Source organism: Phoxinus phoxinus (assembly GCF_949152265.1).
Source record: "Phoxinus phoxinus genome assembly, chromosome: 4".
Classification (NCBI taxonomy): domain Eukaryota; kingdom Metazoa; phylum Chordata; class Actinopteri; order Cypriniformes; family Leuciscidae; genus Phoxinus; species Phoxinus phoxinus.
In genome coordinates this window covers 17,676,975-17,694,666 of record NC_136879.1, presented here as the reverse complement: position 1 = coordinate 17,694,666, position 17,692 = coordinate 17,676,975, and the positions used below count along the sequence as shown (strand labels likewise).

Sequence of the window (17,692 nt, the reverse complement as noted above, 5' to 3'; positions counted from 1 at the left end):
GCTTCCCCTCAGAAAGGATCTCTCCAACTTCTACCCTCTGAACTCTCCCTGTTAGATAATAAGCCAACCATGCATTCACTGTACTTGAGAAACACTTAAAGTCCCCCTGTGGTGAAAATCAAGTTTTTAATGGTGTTTATTTGTCTATGTGGTGTTTTTAATGTGCTTTAAGACAAACCATGTGCAAATTCATAAGTCAACACCATTGCTGAGTATTTTCTCCTCAACTTGGAACATGGTTTGTGTAACATTAGCAACTCACTATTAGCTGCTTGATAACATAGTCATCAAAGCAAAAGGCTAATCATATTAATAATTACTGTTATGTGTTCGAGATTGTAAAGAGCGATATCATTGTGTTCAGTAAGTACCTCAGTAAGTTGACCGAGTGTATCTCTGACATGAGTGAGTGGGGGTGGGGCTAATTAGCATATTCATGGTTCCACGTTTACTAAATTAAGCATTGGTGTAGAGTCGCATTTAAGCTATTTAATGAGTGAGTGGAGGCGGGGCTAATTAGCATATTCATGGTTCCACGTTTACTAATTTAAGCAATGGTGTAGTTGCATTTAAGCTATTTAATGAGTGAGTGGAGGTTTAAATATAAAAGGTTTAAATATGTCATTTGGTGATCAAAGATGACTTTTAAGGGTTAAAATTATTGATTACAGGGGGACTTTAACACTTAATTAACCATACCACACACCTTACTTCCATCAATCTCTTTCTTTGTGAAGTATAAGCGTCTGTTGAATAAGACTTCCTAAAACCTGATTGATAATCATAAATTAATTTATTCATGCATACACATTCATACATCTGTTTATGCACAACATTTTCTATTACTTTTTAAAGCCGGACTAAGAATGGAGACCGGACAATAATTCCCCGCATCATGTCTATTTCCTAATAGTTCATATAGGCTTGGCGTTACAAAAACTGCAAGTCTTAAATTCTTCACTTTCAAAACGTGCAAACCCTTGAACTATTTAACGTCAGCTTTAAATTTGAGTGTAATATTGGTGAAATGCTGTAGACTTCTCTCCCCCAAAATATTGGATAAAATATTGAAAATATTGTAAACTATTTCGAATAATTTGGGAGCCACGTTTGTTCATTTTCATGGGAAACCTTTCTTTAGGTAGTGTAAATATGTAGTGTCACATTTCTGCAAACTTGGCTCAGTTGTAATATTTTATCTTATTTAATTTCTTCATCGCTACTTTCGGTGCTGCCAATCTGTGAAAACATCCCTGGCATCCCTCAAAAGTGGCAAAATGTTCAGATTCTCTCACATTGTTTGCATTTCTTTCCTAAAACTTCAGTTTATCTTTTTTATAGACCATACAGTCCCCCAAGGTGCCGCAGTAGCGTCATGCGTTTAAACATGTGGACGGGCTTGACCGTTTTTCCTTGTCATTACGTGTTTTTTTTCTCACACTCTTATGTTTCTTTTAATACTTATTCTATCTGTGTCCCCTTCTTTTTTATCCCGACCCGCTGTGATTTTATCTATGGGAGTCGAAGGCCGACGCAGAAAGAGCGAGAGGACGGGGCCCCCAGAGTTCCTGGAATCCGTGCCAAACTTCTCCATCCCTCCTCTCCTTCCTTTTTCTCTGGCCGCTGCGGTCGCTACTGTTTAGTCTGCGCAGGGCTGTTCTCAGCCCGTAGATCAAAACATGGCCACGTTTCCGAACTGCGAACGGGGCCCTCCATTGTTTTTGTCTGGGTGTGTGACCCTGGGTCTTTCTAACCTAAAGTATTTTTCTTTTGCTGATTTCTGTGGCTGTTCTGAAGGTCTCGCAGTGTCTGTTTTGTTTTGTGGCCCGGGCATTTAATCTTGTTTATACTACAGATGCACAAACAACATATTTTTAATATGTACCTCAAGATGACTTGACAAAACAAGCATTAGCAATAAGGAAACCAGGAAAAGCTTTATAGATTCATTTCAATTTTAAAAGTGTGATTTCTAGACCTAGAATAGTCATGTAAACTAATATAATCTTAAAAAGGCATGGGGATTTTTATAATGGATAGATGGATTTAAAAAGCCTAGGAACCACTATGCTAGGGGGTCTTCTGAAAATTGTTAGAAATATTTTAAGAAAGGCGAGTTTTACATTTACCTATTCATTTTACTTTGTAAGGACTGAAAGTAGTAGATCGTTCATAATTGTATTCAAATGACATCCCTAGTTTTCAACAGTATGAAGTCAAAAGAACTGTATATAAAGTTGTATATAAAAATAATAATCTTGTATAGAATTGTAGAATATTTTATTTATTTATTACCAATGTTCATTTTTCCAAAATAATTTGTGTTGAATGTCTTTACAGCACTTCTCCTGGCCACTGTCACCTGTGTAAATGTTCTTGATATTCTCTTTAAATCCCGTTTGTAAAAAAAAATTGTACGCAAAACACTCGATTCCATTTGAATCTAATTTGAAATTGAAAGATTTCACGTAAGAAAATATTTCTCTTCATTTTTATAACTTTAACTGTACTCTGAAAGATAACTTGGATAGTTATCCAACTAAATATTTTTTGGTTTTAGTACAATGACAATATATAAGCTACATATTTAATTTAGTAAACATGTTTTTATAATTTCAAGCTTACTTTTCTCATTTATGCATTAACTTCTTTTATTTTGTGAATAGGGTTCCTCACTAGAGAGTCATCATATATGGAAGTTATCCGCAACAAAGTTTGACCATGTGTCTAATTACTAAGAAGTCATGGGAATTTTTTTTTTGTAATGACAATGTTGTTTGATGGCAACTGAAGAATGAGCACATTTCCAGACCCTTCACAACCGACTCTCCTGAGTGTTGTAGTTTTAGCAGGCCGCTAAAAAGAATCAGCCACTGCTAAAGTATTGACTCTACATTAGAAGAAAATTTGATTATTAGCAATATATATTGTGTTGTTAAAAAAAAACAACGGCCCTCAATTGAGAAGGATCCTTTTTGCCTGTGGTTACATCATGGGCTATGTGCTAACCAGCAAAACCTCTTGAATTCATATCTAATTCTCCCTCTGTTCTACTTCTCCCAGGTACACACTGGATGAGTTCGGAACGGCGCGGCGTTCTGCCGTGGTCCGAGGCTTTATTGACGCCCTGACCCGCGGAGGCCCGGGCGGGACCCCGAGACCCATAGAGATGCACTCTCACGATCCGATGAGGTAGAGTCCACGACAAGTGCACTCATTGCGATCATTCCATTCGAAAGCTTGCAGAAACACAATGGATGACATTTTCTCTTCTGCGCTCTAAAAATAATTACTTCAAACCGGCTATAATTGGGGGTCATTTCGAGGGTCACACCATTGTTAGCCACTAAAAGCCTCTCCATCGCTGATTAACGTCCTCACATGTGGAGCTGCCATGCTCCTTTATGTGCTGCGTATCCTGAAGCTGCAAATCCAATTCAGCGTCTAAGCACATTAAACCCAACCTGATTCTTTCAGGGAAGTGCTTCCTCGTTCATAGAATTACTTAGCGCAGGTTCAGAGAAAGGTCGGGCTGTTGAGATCTATGGATCGTCGCACGTGCTCCAGGCCGGCACCCCATCGCGCCTTCGAACGCCCTCCTCCCCCCTCCCGTCAGGAACCCGAGGAGAGAACATGAGGTTCTCGGCAGAACGTCGATAAAAGTGGGAAGCGGTGGTTCTCAGAACAGCACTTCCCCCTGCTGTCCGGTGTTAAAGGATATGGAGCCGATGTAATGATAGCTGACTGTGTGATGGCCTCAAATCTCAGGAAATCTATAACTCAACTACAAATCTAGAAGAAACACTTTAAGTAATTAATCCTCTAGTCATCCAGTTCCTACCTGTGCAAGCTGGTTTCGTTTGCTAAGGCCATCATCGCTATTGCAATTGGTCACAGTTAGGGTTAGAGATTTGAACAAACCCCTAAACTGAGGTATTAAAGGAAGGTCACCCTCATTTCTCTCTAAACCTGTAAGAGGCTGATCACATAGAAAGTGTTTTTGCATTCCACTGTGCTGGTTTTCCATTGTTTTTCTATGTAAACATGCGCTAGATGGATGTTAAAACACTCCTGGAGAGTCCAGGCTAGTAGAATGAAGTTAGAATGACACCGAAATTCAAGATATATGGAAACAAAATACACCCCTGTATGAATGTTTGTCCTATATTTCTAAATGATGTAGTTAAGGAATATGACTTGAGCAAGAATACAGTTTTTCCGCGAATATGAGCACGATAGCAAATGTGATATTGATTTTATACACCAGTTCAATAAACCAGAAATTACTATTGAGTTACATTTTAGGCACAATATTGTCTGTTTTTACTCCATTTCACCAGCACAAATAGTTTTTAAAGAACGCTACAGAGCCATTGTGCGTCTCAGAGCAGTTGTGTTTCACTCGGGAATCAATACTTCAATGTGAGAGACAGTCCACTCGCTTCGTTCCTGAATGAATCATCGTACAGGGTTTATGCTAATATTGTGTTTCCATTGATTTTTTATCTCTGTTTGAACATACTATCATCCAAACAGGTATGTTGGGGACATGTTGGCCTGGCTTCACCAAGCCACAGCCTCGGAGAAGGAGCACCTGGAGGCCTTGCTCAAGCAAGTTACAGTGCAAGGTACATGTCATCCATTCACACAAATGCTGTGTCGACACTGGAAGTGAGATTTGCTAGTTTTTATACCATTTCTGTTGAAGATCAAGTGGGATAGGTTCACCCTTTCTACAGCTGCTGAAGTTTTGCCTCAAGCTGCTCCTTTAAGCTGCGGTCACATCTGAAAAATGTTGCTCTATCGCCAATACACTGTAAAAAAAATACAATCATTTTTAATTAAAACAGATTATTTGAGTTTTGCAAGAAAATCTTATTTCTGTCTTTCTACTTTACAATTTCACTTTTATTTAAATGTTACTTGCCGTTTCTTTGTAATAATTTGTTTCAATTGACAAATCCAGAAAATTCCAATAGGATTCGGTGCTATCGGGAATTTCGCTTGAGGACATGGAAATTCGCCGCACTTACTGTAGCAACAGAAAATGGGCTTTCGCATAATTTTCATAGTTCCTATAACTATTGGTGGAAGAACCTGCTTTTTGTCGTGTTCGCACCTCAGGAACTTGGAATTGGTTTAGTTATAGGAGCACCTTTTGAGAGGAACTAAATTCAGAGTAGGGTCTAACCCAGCACAATAGGAAGTACCAGTGACATAAGTGTATGTTGACTGGCCGGATACATGCCATATGAAACACCAGCACCCGCCATTAAGCAATGTAAACACACAGTTTACAGACTAGGATGGACGTAGGAATATCTCAAATTAAATATCCCACTTCAGACCTCGGGGAGTTCCAGGCTGATTGCTGTCACATTTACATATCGTGTTTTTGTGTCAATCATGGCAAAAACAGAATAAAAATAACAAAATCGCTTTCAAAACAGCTGACGAAAAGCAAAAACTAAGATATTACATAAACTTAAAGGAATAGTTCACCCAAAAAAATAATTTTTTGTCATCATTTACTCAACCTCAAGTTCTTCGAAACCTGTATGAGTTTCTTTCTTCTGTTGAAGATATTTTGAAGAAAGTTGGTTACCAGAGAGTTGACGGTAGCCATTGATTTCCATTGTATTTATTTTTTCCTACTATGGAAATCAATGGCTACCGTCAACTCTCTGGTTACCAACTTTCTTCAAAATGTCTTTCTTTGTGTTTAACAGAAGACAGAAATTCATACAGGTTTGGAACAACTTGAGGGTGCGTAAGTAATATCAAAATTTCCATTTTTGGGTGAACTATCCCTTTAATGTCTGATGTTAAAGTTTGTTTTTACGTTTATGCTCACTGGAAGCAGGACTTGCCGACATCTTGGAAGTGACGTCAAATGACGCGTCTCGCTGAGGTTTGGTGTTTATCGATGTGCCTCGAGTTCACAGGTCGAATGTCCGACCTTGATCGGCGTTCCAGACGTTATTTCCAAGATTGAGGTGGTGACAATCCAAAATCTGAGTTGTCTGGACCGCAGCATCACTCCACAAACATGGAAAACCGCTATAGACATAAACATACAGAAAGCTGATGTTAATGGCATTTATCTGTCACCTTTGTCTGGCCTTGTGTTCTTTTCTCTGTGTCGATGCTTGTTGTCATTGGAGATTTTGTCCTTCCTTTTTGCTCTTTCAATCACATAATCTGTACGTCTACATTCCATCTCCGTTATCACGAAACCCATGACACAACAACAAAAACACAGCTCCGATCACACCATCCTCCAGCTGTCGCTTTAATGACATCACTGTCGGCCGGCTTACGTCACTTGAGAGTTCCTACTGGCGGTGTACAGTAAATGCAACCAGGAAAATGACCTTAGGTGAAATGTAGTCCTCGGGGGACCGTCCTGGTGGCTATTTCCTCTAACTGAGTTCCTATAACTACCCAGTGCAAAAGCCCCTAACACTACTTAGAAAGTGACTTCTGTGGACAATGGACAATTGTCCTATTTTTGCCCATGAAATTTCACATAATTTTTTTGGTAATATGACTTCACTTTGGCCACTTACACACTGTAAAGTTTCGGGAGACAACCGCATTTAAATACGGGAGTGAATCCCCTAAAGTACATCCCATGTGGGTACGGAAAACAAAACTCTAAATTGCGATGATTGATGCCGTGGTAACCATAGCAATGCTCTTGTGTCTCACGTGTTTGATATCCACTAGACTAAATTAATATTACAGTGAGCAAAGACTAGTAGGCAGATGCGGGTCGCAATATTTAGGTATTGTTTTCTATATAAAGCATTTTGATTTATCTCGGTTTTTATGGGCTTGTTCTTGTTCGCAGTTTTTTTTTTTTAGGAACATCTGGCAACACGAATGAGTCAAGACTCGTAACTCTTTCCCTTGTGGTTTTCTTGAGTTATTTCGGTTGTCTCTCCCGTAAATTACTGAACCGTGTGTGTGTACAGAACAGGATTAAGTGAACTGACAACCGAATTTAGCTACAGTGTGAACATTAAGCCATTAAGACTTCAAACATTTTAGGGCTGTACCTCGCTCTGTGAAAGTAGTCGAGTTGTAGATCAATTGTTGTGCTGTGTCCATGCAGGGGTTGAAGAAAACATGCAGGAAGTAGTTGGCCACATCACTGAAGGAGTGTGCAGACCACTCAAGGTGAGATGAAAACAGTGACATTACAAATAATAATTAGGATTAGTTTTTAGGAGTTGGTGCTTAAATGGACAACTGAGGTTCAAGTCCTGCTTGCAACATTTCTTAATCCCATAAACCCCTCAACTTGCCAGCATTTCTATATATATTGTATATGTTTTTTTTTTTATTAACTTTATTTTCTTGTAGCATCATATTCAAGTGATTCATATTTTTGCAAACCTGTACTGACTTGCGCTACACCCGCCACCAGAATTGTTGATCTGTGTTTGTTGTTTTTTTTCCTCCACCAGGTGCGAATCGAGCAGGTGATCATTGCAGAGCCAGGTGCAGTTCTTCTGTATAAACTCTCCAACCTGCTCAAGTTCTACCATCACACCATCAGGTACACACACACACACACACACACACACACCTCTGTGAATGGCTTTATTGTCTTCACTTCAGACTACGGATCATGAAAGGACAAATCCTCCTCCTTATTTTACTGAAGAGCTTGACATAGATCCAAAACATAAATACAAATTTTTGGCATAGCCTTTTACATTGCCGTTTTTCTGAATGCGTGTTCCTCTCTCTCAGTGGGATCATGGGTACCAGCGTTTCCTCTCTTTTGATGACCATCGATGAGATGCACATGCTCAGTAAGAAGATGTTCTTCAACAGTCTCAGTCTCCATGCCAGTCGCCTCATGGATAAAGTAAGTACTTTTCTTGTCAATAGGGTTGGGTACTGAACTTGGTACTTTTAACGGCACTGACCGAATTGCGTCGGTACTAGCGAGTACCGATTCACATTAAATCAATCAGTGACAAATTTCGGTACCTGAGAACGCATCTGGGCGTGAGAGTAAGACTATTTAAATACGAATCCTGCATGTTCTTCGTGTCTCTGTGTGAATGAGTGGCACGGACGCGCGGTTTAACCCTCTGGAGTCTAAGGTGTTTTTGGGGTCCTTGAGATGTTTTGACATGACCTGATATTTGTATTTTTTTCAGTTGCTTATAAACATATTAATGGCAAAGGTGTAATTACACTCTATTTAGCACGAACATGGCTATCATAATATGTGAGCAACATGTATGTACATGTTTGCATTTTTGAGAGAATATTATTTATGCGTGGTTATTCAAAAAACTCAAACTTAAATGTTCTGATATAAGACCACAAACGGCCAACTTCACATATTCCCACAATACTTTTGACTAATGGATGTTGTCGGCTAGAGTATTTACTTCAAAATGATCTGAAAATCATCCGGGCTAATCGTTCACATTAAACAATAGATTGATTTAAATTTTGTAAGACACTTTTTGTTTGGAAAGGCAATATGCAGGGGGGGCGTGAATGATCCAACAAGGTCATGAATAATGTCCTCATTCACACCTGGAGACAAAGACCTGCTAATGCTGCATACTAATGAGCCTTTCACTGAGTGTGTCACTGAGCCACACAGAATGCAAAGAATGCAAAGACAACACACACACATATATATATGTATACAGAATTGGTTCAGAGTTGGAAACATCTTGAAAAAAAAGTGTATTTTTCCACAAACTGTGTAGGCCTATGCTTGCAAATTGTATAATATCCAAGGTAAACATTTCTAGTAATTGTGCAGTTAATTCTCATTCGTATTTTCAGAAAGTTTTGGATTATGTAGGCTATCCTCTCCCCAGATTTGTCACTAATAAAACATAAAAATAATTTAAAGAGAAGGCTTATATTGACCTTTTAAGATTTTGTTTGCACCTGGGAAATTAGGTTTTATTGTGGCAGTACAAACTTTATAATCTATCCAAAACGAAATGTTGTCTTTCATATTTCGTCTGTAACATATCGTCTTTTATAATATAGCCTATATTAGGGCATAAATGTTAATTTGCAGTTTAAAATGTTGCTTATACAAAGACATTTTATTTCAACGTATTCAGTCGATTTTTACTCATCTCAGTAGGCAATAGATATTTCATTCACACACACAGACACGCGCGAGCTGTAACGTTAGTAAACAAACGCATGCACATGTGCCGTTCATTCATTCAAACACAGAAACGCGATTCAAATTTAAACAGTCTTTTGCGGTTTACAGACACCATTTCATATCGCGATTAGAACAAAGCACTTACTGATGACCTGCAGCTGGACCCGTTGTTCGGCTACTCCAGCACGTTTGAGGTAACATTTCCAGGATAATCACGATATTATTAGCAGAGCTATTCCTCACAGCGAGTGTGTTGTCCAGCTGTTGTGGGCGTTGACTGGTTTGCATGTGTTGCTCCAGATCATCTGCGTTTGAATAGCGCGCGCTCTCGATGGGCGTTTCACATTAGCAGAGTAATGAGGTGCCAGAACGATAATGAGCACGACTGATCTCTCGCTCTTTTTATATAGATTACATAAACAGAGAATATTTGTTTTAGATTTGAATTAGATAATTTAAAACTACACACTTAAATGATTATAGAGATATATAGCTCATGTCTGAGTGAATAGTATTCGCTGAGTTTTGTTTGAGTTTAGAGAAGTGCTTCAGAAAAAAAGTTCACGGAGACGGAGAGGCATAAAGCACTCCCTGTTTACTTTCTTTATTTTACAAAAGCACAATGTTTTATTTCGATTGTAAGTGGACACATAAAACATAAAGACATTTAACAGCTTATTTTTTCATATTTCTTAAGTCTGTATGACCAAAACCGACGGAGTATTTTAGGTCTATTTTGCTGCTATGTAAAAAAAAACGAGCAAAACGCGCCCGCGCGTTTGCCGACCTCAGGGGGTTAATTGACCTCACAGACACACACACACACACACACACACACACACACACACACTGAAGCATGCGTGACGCTCACTGTGTTTTTCAGCCTCTACTGTCTCACTATATAAGAACATGAATGCATTCTGAGAGCTTATTCTAGCTTAATGCATTCAAGTTTCATAAAAAAAGCTACATTTTGAACAAATAGCTGAGAAATTATTTTTTTGTCAAAGACTAATAAGTCTGGATCAGATTCAGAACGATGATCAAAACATAGATGTAGTAGATCGAGTCTATCAACACCCCCAAAACTTCACAGTCCTGTACCTCGTCCTGGGTCGACATTTCTTTCGTTGAGCCGTTTTGATTTATATGCTGTTTAATGTCAATGATAGCAGTATTTTACATATGCATCTGCTTACATGCTATCACATGTTGTTGCTTCTTTTTCACATGTGTTTTGATCCATAGATTCTGTACTCTTTTAGAAGATGTCATAGCGCCCCCTACCGTGTAACAGTGAAAACACAAGGAAAGATGGAAAATTTCGCCAATGATGGGAAAGAGTTAAGAATAGTTTACGACGGTTGAAATAATGCTAAAATAAAATGTAAATATTAGATGGAAAAGCTTAAACTTAAATTAAACATTTTGCTTTTGCAGCTAACTGAAATAAGTTTAAGGTGTAGTATTAAATCGCTAATACTGAAACAAAAATAAACCAATATTAAAATATTTACAAAAAACTAAAACTAATAAAAATGACAAAAGCACATAACAAAATGTCTTAAACTTAACCTAAAACGAACATATGAAAATATGCAAATAAAAGCTACCGGTAATTCAAAGTATTGATACATACTGTAATAGTATATATTATACTAAAATAATACTTACTTTACTCATTCCAGATTCATCAAATCTCTCTTCTTGTGGTCTGGTGTTCCCATTTTCATATCTGAAAAGATGTGAAAATTTTGCCTTTATTTACTCACCCGCATGCTAGTAAACCAGTAAATAACACCTTAATGGCCAATAAAAACACTTCCAACAACTGCCTGAAAACCGCCCAGAACACTATGGCATTGTGGCGCTCTAACACAACATCCTATCCATCGATAGTGATGGACACAACAAACGTGTGCCTTACGGTCATTCATCAGTTGGATGGTGTTTTTGCCAGGCTGAAAAACAGCATTCTCGCACCAATGATTTTAAATTAGCCCCAAAATATCCTTGAACACGAACAGGCTACTTTGAAGAAAAAAAAAACACAACACTTCATTGATAAGTGGATCAATAGCAAGAGCAAGATGGCCTCCTCTCCACACTTCTGAGAGAATCATGGCCTTAGCAGCCCGCTAATCTAATCACCTCAGGCTTAGGACGTTACGCATCGCTCCCTGACGTCGCTCGGTGCCAGGAACACCAGCCGGAGCTAATAAGCTATATTAGAGGCTGCAGAGCCCTAGGTAGTGTTCGCGTAGCAGGGTGTTTATTAGTCAGCCTTCAGAGGTGTCAGTCTCGCTGTCAGACATGCCTGGCTTGAGTTTGAGGGTATTGGATACGAGTTAGAGCGGTAAATACTGCTATTAAAAGTCTGAATGTACAGAGTCTAAAACTCTGAATGTTTTGTCTGTGGGTGAATGACATGATGCTCATCTTTTTGTGTCTGAACCTGTGCATTTATTTTAGAAGATATTAAAAATGATCCTTATACACAGTGCTTTTAATGTCCATCTCATGATGGACACGTTTTCTTTTTTAAATTCATTGTGGCATTTTTGTGAGCTTAAAGTCAAAATTTGGTGTGAGGGAAATATTATTACTTGATGATGGGTGCACCATGTGCCATTTTTAAAGTCATTAAATTAAAACTTGTGTTGAAAAAAGTATAAACCACATGAAACCTACAATATATTACTGGTGTTTTAAACAAGATCTTTGAATGTTTCCTCAGGTAGAGCTTCCTCCTCCTGATCTGGGTCCCACTGCCTCCCTCACTCAGACTCTGTCGCTCCTCAGAGAGGTTTTGGCCTCCCATGATTCATCAGTTCTGCCCCTTGATGCCCGACAGGCTGACTTTGCACAGGTGACTTTTTATTTCTTGTTTCGTGGAGGAATCCAGTGTGTTTCCAGCTTTTAGTGACTGGAATGTGGTTGTCAGAAATAAATACTCGCAGTTTTTTCTTTTGTGTGTGTTTTGTTAACTTGTATGTATTATACAACATTTATCAAGTGGTTTTGTAAAAGTGAAACATTTTTTAAAGCTTATATATTTTTTATTATCGTTTCGTTCAAGAAATGAATTGGTTGTCTTATTATATTTGTGTGTATGCATTTCAGTAATTATGCACTGTTTTCCAAATATGCATGGAGTCCTGTACTTATGTTTAGTGTTGAGGGTACCGCATTACAAGTAACGCGAGTTACGTTATCAGATTACTTTATATTATTAGATTACTTTACGTTATCAGATTACTTTACGTAGTTAATTATTTTACGTTATCAGATTACTTAACGTTATCAGATTACTTGACGTATTTAATTACTTAACGTTATCAGATTACTTTATGTAATTAGATAACTTTACATTATCAGATTACTTTACATAGTTAGTTACTTAACGTTATCAGATTACTTTACGTAGTTGATTACTTTACGTTATCAGATTACTTTACGTAGTTAGTTAGTTACTTTACGTTATCAGATTAATTTACATTATCAGATTACTTTTTTCACACATTTATTTTATGTATTTATTCTCACTTATTAACCAATGCCTTAGCTGTTGACCTTCCACGATCCAATTCAACCATATTAATTAGCAAAAACGACTTTAAATATCAGTTTACATGTCCTTCAGCCTGAGTCTTTTTCAGTTCACTTTTTGTATGAAAGGTAGGGCTGTCACTTTACGTTCGAAAATCGATTGCACAATCGATCGGACCAACCAACCCAAGATTCGAAAATGAAAATAGGGAATCGATTTTAAAGGCCTTTTTTTTTTTTTTTTTTTTTTTTACCAAAAAAGTTGTTTTAGGTGGACAGATCAATACAATACACAGAACATGTAGGATGTTGGAAAATAAGAATGTCTTTTCTGTTAACCAAATGCTTTTAATATTCGCTATTACTTCAATGCAATTGAGCAAGTGCACTGTTGTTTGTTGCTTAGTGACGTGTGTGTTCAAGTAAGCCAGAAATGCACAGATTCTGCGCAATACGCTGTATTTAATATATCATGATGACTCATGAGTTGCATATTTGCGCTAAATCCGCACAGATTTGGCTACACGATTTTCCCCAGCAAAGTGAGTAAACATAGAAACACGCCAAATTGGCATTTTTACCCGCATTTGGCGGATTGGCGGGTGTTAATTTCAATCCCTGAATGTTGCACTCCTGTTTGTCATTGTGCACGAAACTTCACGCCAATAAATCATCAGAAATATTGCTGACTTGTGCGCATCTGAAGCGCCCTCTTTACGCTCGTCCTAATGCCTGTTAGTTGTCCGTCAGTGGATTTGCCTATATTTGGTTGGAAAATGGAAACGTCTTTAGACATCGATTTTACAATTGATTCAATGAACACTTATGTCTCAAAAATCGAACAGGATTTTTTCACAAAAGTGACAGCCCTAATGAAAGGGCCTTTACATTTGCCAAAATAGAACTTTTGTTTTTTTGTTATCATAAAAAAGTAATGCAAAAGTAACAATGCACTACTTTCCATAAAAAGTAACTACGTAATGCACTTTTTTAGGGAGTAACAATATTGTTACACATTACTTTTAACATTAACTTTCCGCAACACTGGTTATGTTTCTGTCAAACAGAGGTCATGAGTTTGTCTGGTTCTCAGGTGTTGTCCTGCATCCTTGACCCGTTGCTGCAGCTCTGCACGGTCTCAGCCAGTAACCTGGGCACAGCGGATATGGCCACCTACATGGTCAACTCCCTCTACATGATGAAGACCACACTGGCGCTCTTCGAGTTCACCGACAAACGCTTGGAAATGCTGGAATTTCAGGTGTGGATTACACATGGACTTATTGCAGAATTTAAAATGACAATACAATTTAAAATGATAAATGGTTCAAACTGAATTCTAACTGAAAAGCGATTATTAAGTTATTTTTATCGGTCACTTAATGTAGATCGAGGCTCACTTGGACACTCTGATCAACGAGCAGGCGACGTTCGTGCTGACCAGAGCCGCACTGAGTCACATCTACAGCTGTGTCCAGCAGCACAGCGCAGAACAGGTGAGAACTCATATAAAACCGCTCAGGATTTGAGTAAGGAACAGCTCTTCTTCTTGGATCACACCTTGAACCGTGCTAAAATCCTCAAAACTCTCCCCCTCTCCGCTTTGCTCAGCAACTGCAGAAGGTTCCCAGCGTCACAGGAATTATATGAATTATACACAGCTTCACAAGACCCAGAAATAAAGCTTTTAAGGAAATTATCCTCACAGAGCAGCTCATTGACGATTATTATCAGTTATTTAGTGCTGCTTTTATGCTTTTAATGCAGCCTGAACATTTAGAGTGTTTCTTGCTTCTCATCAAGGGGAAATGAGTGTATAAAAAGGAAAGTTTCAGTTCTAAAATCTGATGGAATATTCAAAGCCGATTGACCTGATAAACAGAATGTGTTTCTTAAAGTTTTTTTAAAAGTTTTCTGAAACACACACCACACTGGATATTACCTGCCATTCATATTCTCTTAAATATAACGCTTTAACAGTCGGAGACACACATCCTCTGAAAACCCCCTGAGAACTACATATGATGACTTGACATGTCAAAAAAAATTCACATTTGCATAGACCGTAATATTTGAATCCATGATTAGTTGACTGCCAAATTAAAATATTATACAGAAAGATAAAATAACTTTATTAACCGGTTAAAGGTAATATTAAATAAGTGTTTCTGTTCAGAACAATTAAAATTTTAGTTTTTTTTCTGTTTATGTTCCAGACCCTGATATTCTGGCAGTTATTTATTTTAACAGTTGGATGTTAAATTAGGTCCGAAAAATCGACAGAGTCTGGAAAAGAAATTAAATAAAAAATGAGTAGGAAGGAACCCTTTGGTTTTCTTAGAACTTTCTTTTGCAAAACACTATTTGTGGCCATGTTTCCCCTTTTATATCACCTCCAACACACACACACACATACACACACTAATAGCGCACATTACTTCCTTATTATCTTCTTTTCATTTTACATTTGAAATCTCTATTGTCTATTCCATCCCTTTATACCTTATTACCATGGTTACCCTATGGTTAGAGGCTCATTAATAAAATCACAGAGCGTGGATGTTCAGGCAAATTCATCACATGGCAGGAAATGGCCTGAGATTGAAAAAGAACACAAAAATAAAGCTTACGCTGTAAACACGATTACCTGTACACATCAGTGTGCGCATTTGCAGATTAGACCAGGCAAACGGTTTACCTTTGTTTTGTTGTTGTTCATTAATGATGTGGCTTGGCACTGCTGAAAGCACTCAGCATCTCTTCTTACATCGTGTACTATATAAGGTGTATTGCAGACATTTAAGATCGCTGAAGATCCTATAACAACAACATTATAGTATTTCACTGTTGGCTCTTATCTTTTCCACAGAAGTATGTCGTAAGGGTCGGTTCAGGAACTGAGGACCAGTTATTGTTTGGAACTCATTCCAGATGTTTTTGTTTTTCTTTGTTGCAAGTTAAAAATGCGACAGTGTAGTCCAATTCTCAAACTCAACACCTTTTTATGAGGAGTTGTTGTTTGTTTGTTTGTTTGTTTGTCATGCAACCAGTGTAGTCTGATTCCTGAAAAATTGACTGAAGACAGTTATGTTCTGAACTATTGACATCTATGAGTAAGTTATTTTAATCAAAACTGTACAGCTTGACCAGTGTAGTCCAAATGATTATTACGTCTCTTATTTTTAATTAATAAAAATAATAATAATAATAAATACAGTGCGACCAGTGATTCTTCCGCTAATGAACTGGCATCAATGATCCAGTTCTTTTTAATGAAAGCACATGTACAGCATGATTGGTGTAGTCTGATTTTTTTAATTAAGGACTTGTGATTTAGTTTAGTGAATCAAACACTTACAGCACAACCAGTGTAGACAAATTACTGAATGAATGATTTTTCTGCCAATGAACTGACACAAATTATCCAGTTCTTTAAATGAATTAAAAACATACAACGTGACTGGTGTCATTCTCAAAAAATGAGTCTTATGACTTTTTTTTCGTTGTATCGAATTATGACTCGTTAGTTTCATCGAATCAGAAACAGAGTGGCCAGTGTAGTCAGATCCCAGATTGAATGATTCTTCTGCCAATGATCTGGCACGAACGATCCAGTTCTTTTTAATGAATCAAAAACATACGACGTGACCGGTGTAGTCCGATTCTCAATAACTTACTCTTATGACTCGTTTGTGGTGCTTTCACATCTGTAGTTCGGTTCATTTGGTCCGGACCAAGGGCGAAAAATAATATTTTGTAGCATTTTTCAGGTGTTTTGGTTCCTTTTCACACCGCACTGATTGCTCTGGTCCGAATCAGTTGATGAAACGAACCAAAATGCAGTCACGTGATAAAATCCACGTCAATCGTTGGCCAGATGTGTCTTGAACGTATTTCCATAACTGCACTTCGATTGGTCAGAATTAACATGCGGGGAAATTCCAACAGAACTGACGGAAGTAAACAGAGGATGGAAATCCGGCAGACAACACGCCGCTTTTTACTATGGCAGACGACTGCGTGGGCAGAGCGTGGGCAGATTGTATCATTGTATCATAAACTGGTCATAGTTTATTATATAGTTTGTCTACACCACTTTAGGCAAACAATAACATTTGAGAATGAAGTGAGGATGCGGCTTGAAAATAATGTTTTAATGCACGCACGCAAGTCACTTCAGGAGGAGATGTGCATTAATGTTGCTAGACAGTGACGTAATGCACAGCAACGCTGACTACGGCAGCTGGTTTAGCCCAAAAATGCGCAGTTCTTTGGCAGTTGGGTCTGTTCGAGGTTGGATCACGTTCTCACCACAAACAAACCGCTCCAGAGTTTGTTTGAAAGCGTACCGAGACGGTGCGCTTTTTTTGGTGCGCTTTTGGTGCGCACCCGGGTGCGATTGCTGCATTCACACCTGCCCACACGAACCGCACCTAGGGGGACAACGAACTCTAGTGCGATTCAACTGAACTAAATGAAGCAGGTGTGAAAGCACCCTTAGTGAATCAGAAACATACAGCATAATCAGTGTTGCCAGATAACCAAATGAATGATTTTTCAGCCAGTTAACTTACACAAATGATCCAGTTCTTTTTAATGAATCAAAAACACAACATTACCGGTGTAGTCCGATTCTCAAAAAATGACTCTTATGACTCGTTTGTTTTAGTGAATTTGAAACACGCCAGCGTAGTCGGACGATTCCTCTGCCAGTGAACTGGCACTGATGATTCAGTTCTCTTCAATGAATCACTTGAAACAGCGTCTGACTCACTAAATCGCAATTTATTCGTCATGACTTTTAAAGCAAGAATTGTTGCCCTTTCATGTTGTTCCCACGGCTTTTTGATGCTTACTCTCGATTATGGGTGTTTGAGCAATTGTCAGGTGAACAAGTTTCCAGTGAACTTGGCGACTCTTTCAGACATGTAGCGGCACTTTAAGCAAGGTGTTATATTACAGAAGACAGGCGAGAAAGCA

The 17,692-nt window shown here is 38.2% G+C and overlaps 1 protein-coding gene and 1 long non-coding RNA gene across 2 annotated transcripts in view; one reads left to right on the top strand and one right to left on the bottom strand.

The window, feature by feature from the left end:
• cog6 (component of oligomeric golgi complex 6) overlaps nt 1-17,692 on the top strand; it is a 53,068-nt gene that overhangs the window by 26,899 nt on the left and 8,477 nt on the right. Inside the window, exons 9-16 of the mRNA XM_079611320.1 lie at nt 3,064-3,192; nt 4,537-4,628; nt 7,118-7,182; nt 7,473-7,564; nt 7,762-7,879; nt 11,901-12,032; nt 13,806-13,973; nt 14,101-14,208. Coding sequence (XP_079467446.1) covers nt 3,064-3,192; nt 4,537-4,628; nt 7,118-7,182; nt 7,473-7,564; nt 7,762-7,879; nt 11,901-12,032; nt 13,806-13,973; nt 14,101-14,208 — 904 coding nt within the window. The remainder of the gene's footprint in view (nt 1-3,063; nt 3,193-4,536; nt 4,629-7,117; nt 7,183-7,472; nt 7,565-7,761; nt 7,880-11,900; nt 12,033-13,805; nt 13,974-14,100; nt 14,209-17,692) is intronic.
• The window catches only part of LOC306997815, a 79,689-nt gene continuing 66,632 nt past the window's right edge, over nt 4,636-17,692 (bottom strand). The window contains exons 3-5 of the long non-coding RNA XR_013797454.1: nt 10,838-10,898; nt 5,843-6,060; nt 4,636-4,814 (exon numbers count right to left, since the gene is read on the bottom strand). This is a non-coding gene — a long non-coding RNA (uncharacterized lncRNA). The remainder of the gene's footprint in view (nt 4,815-5,842; nt 6,061-10,837; nt 10,899-17,692) is intronic.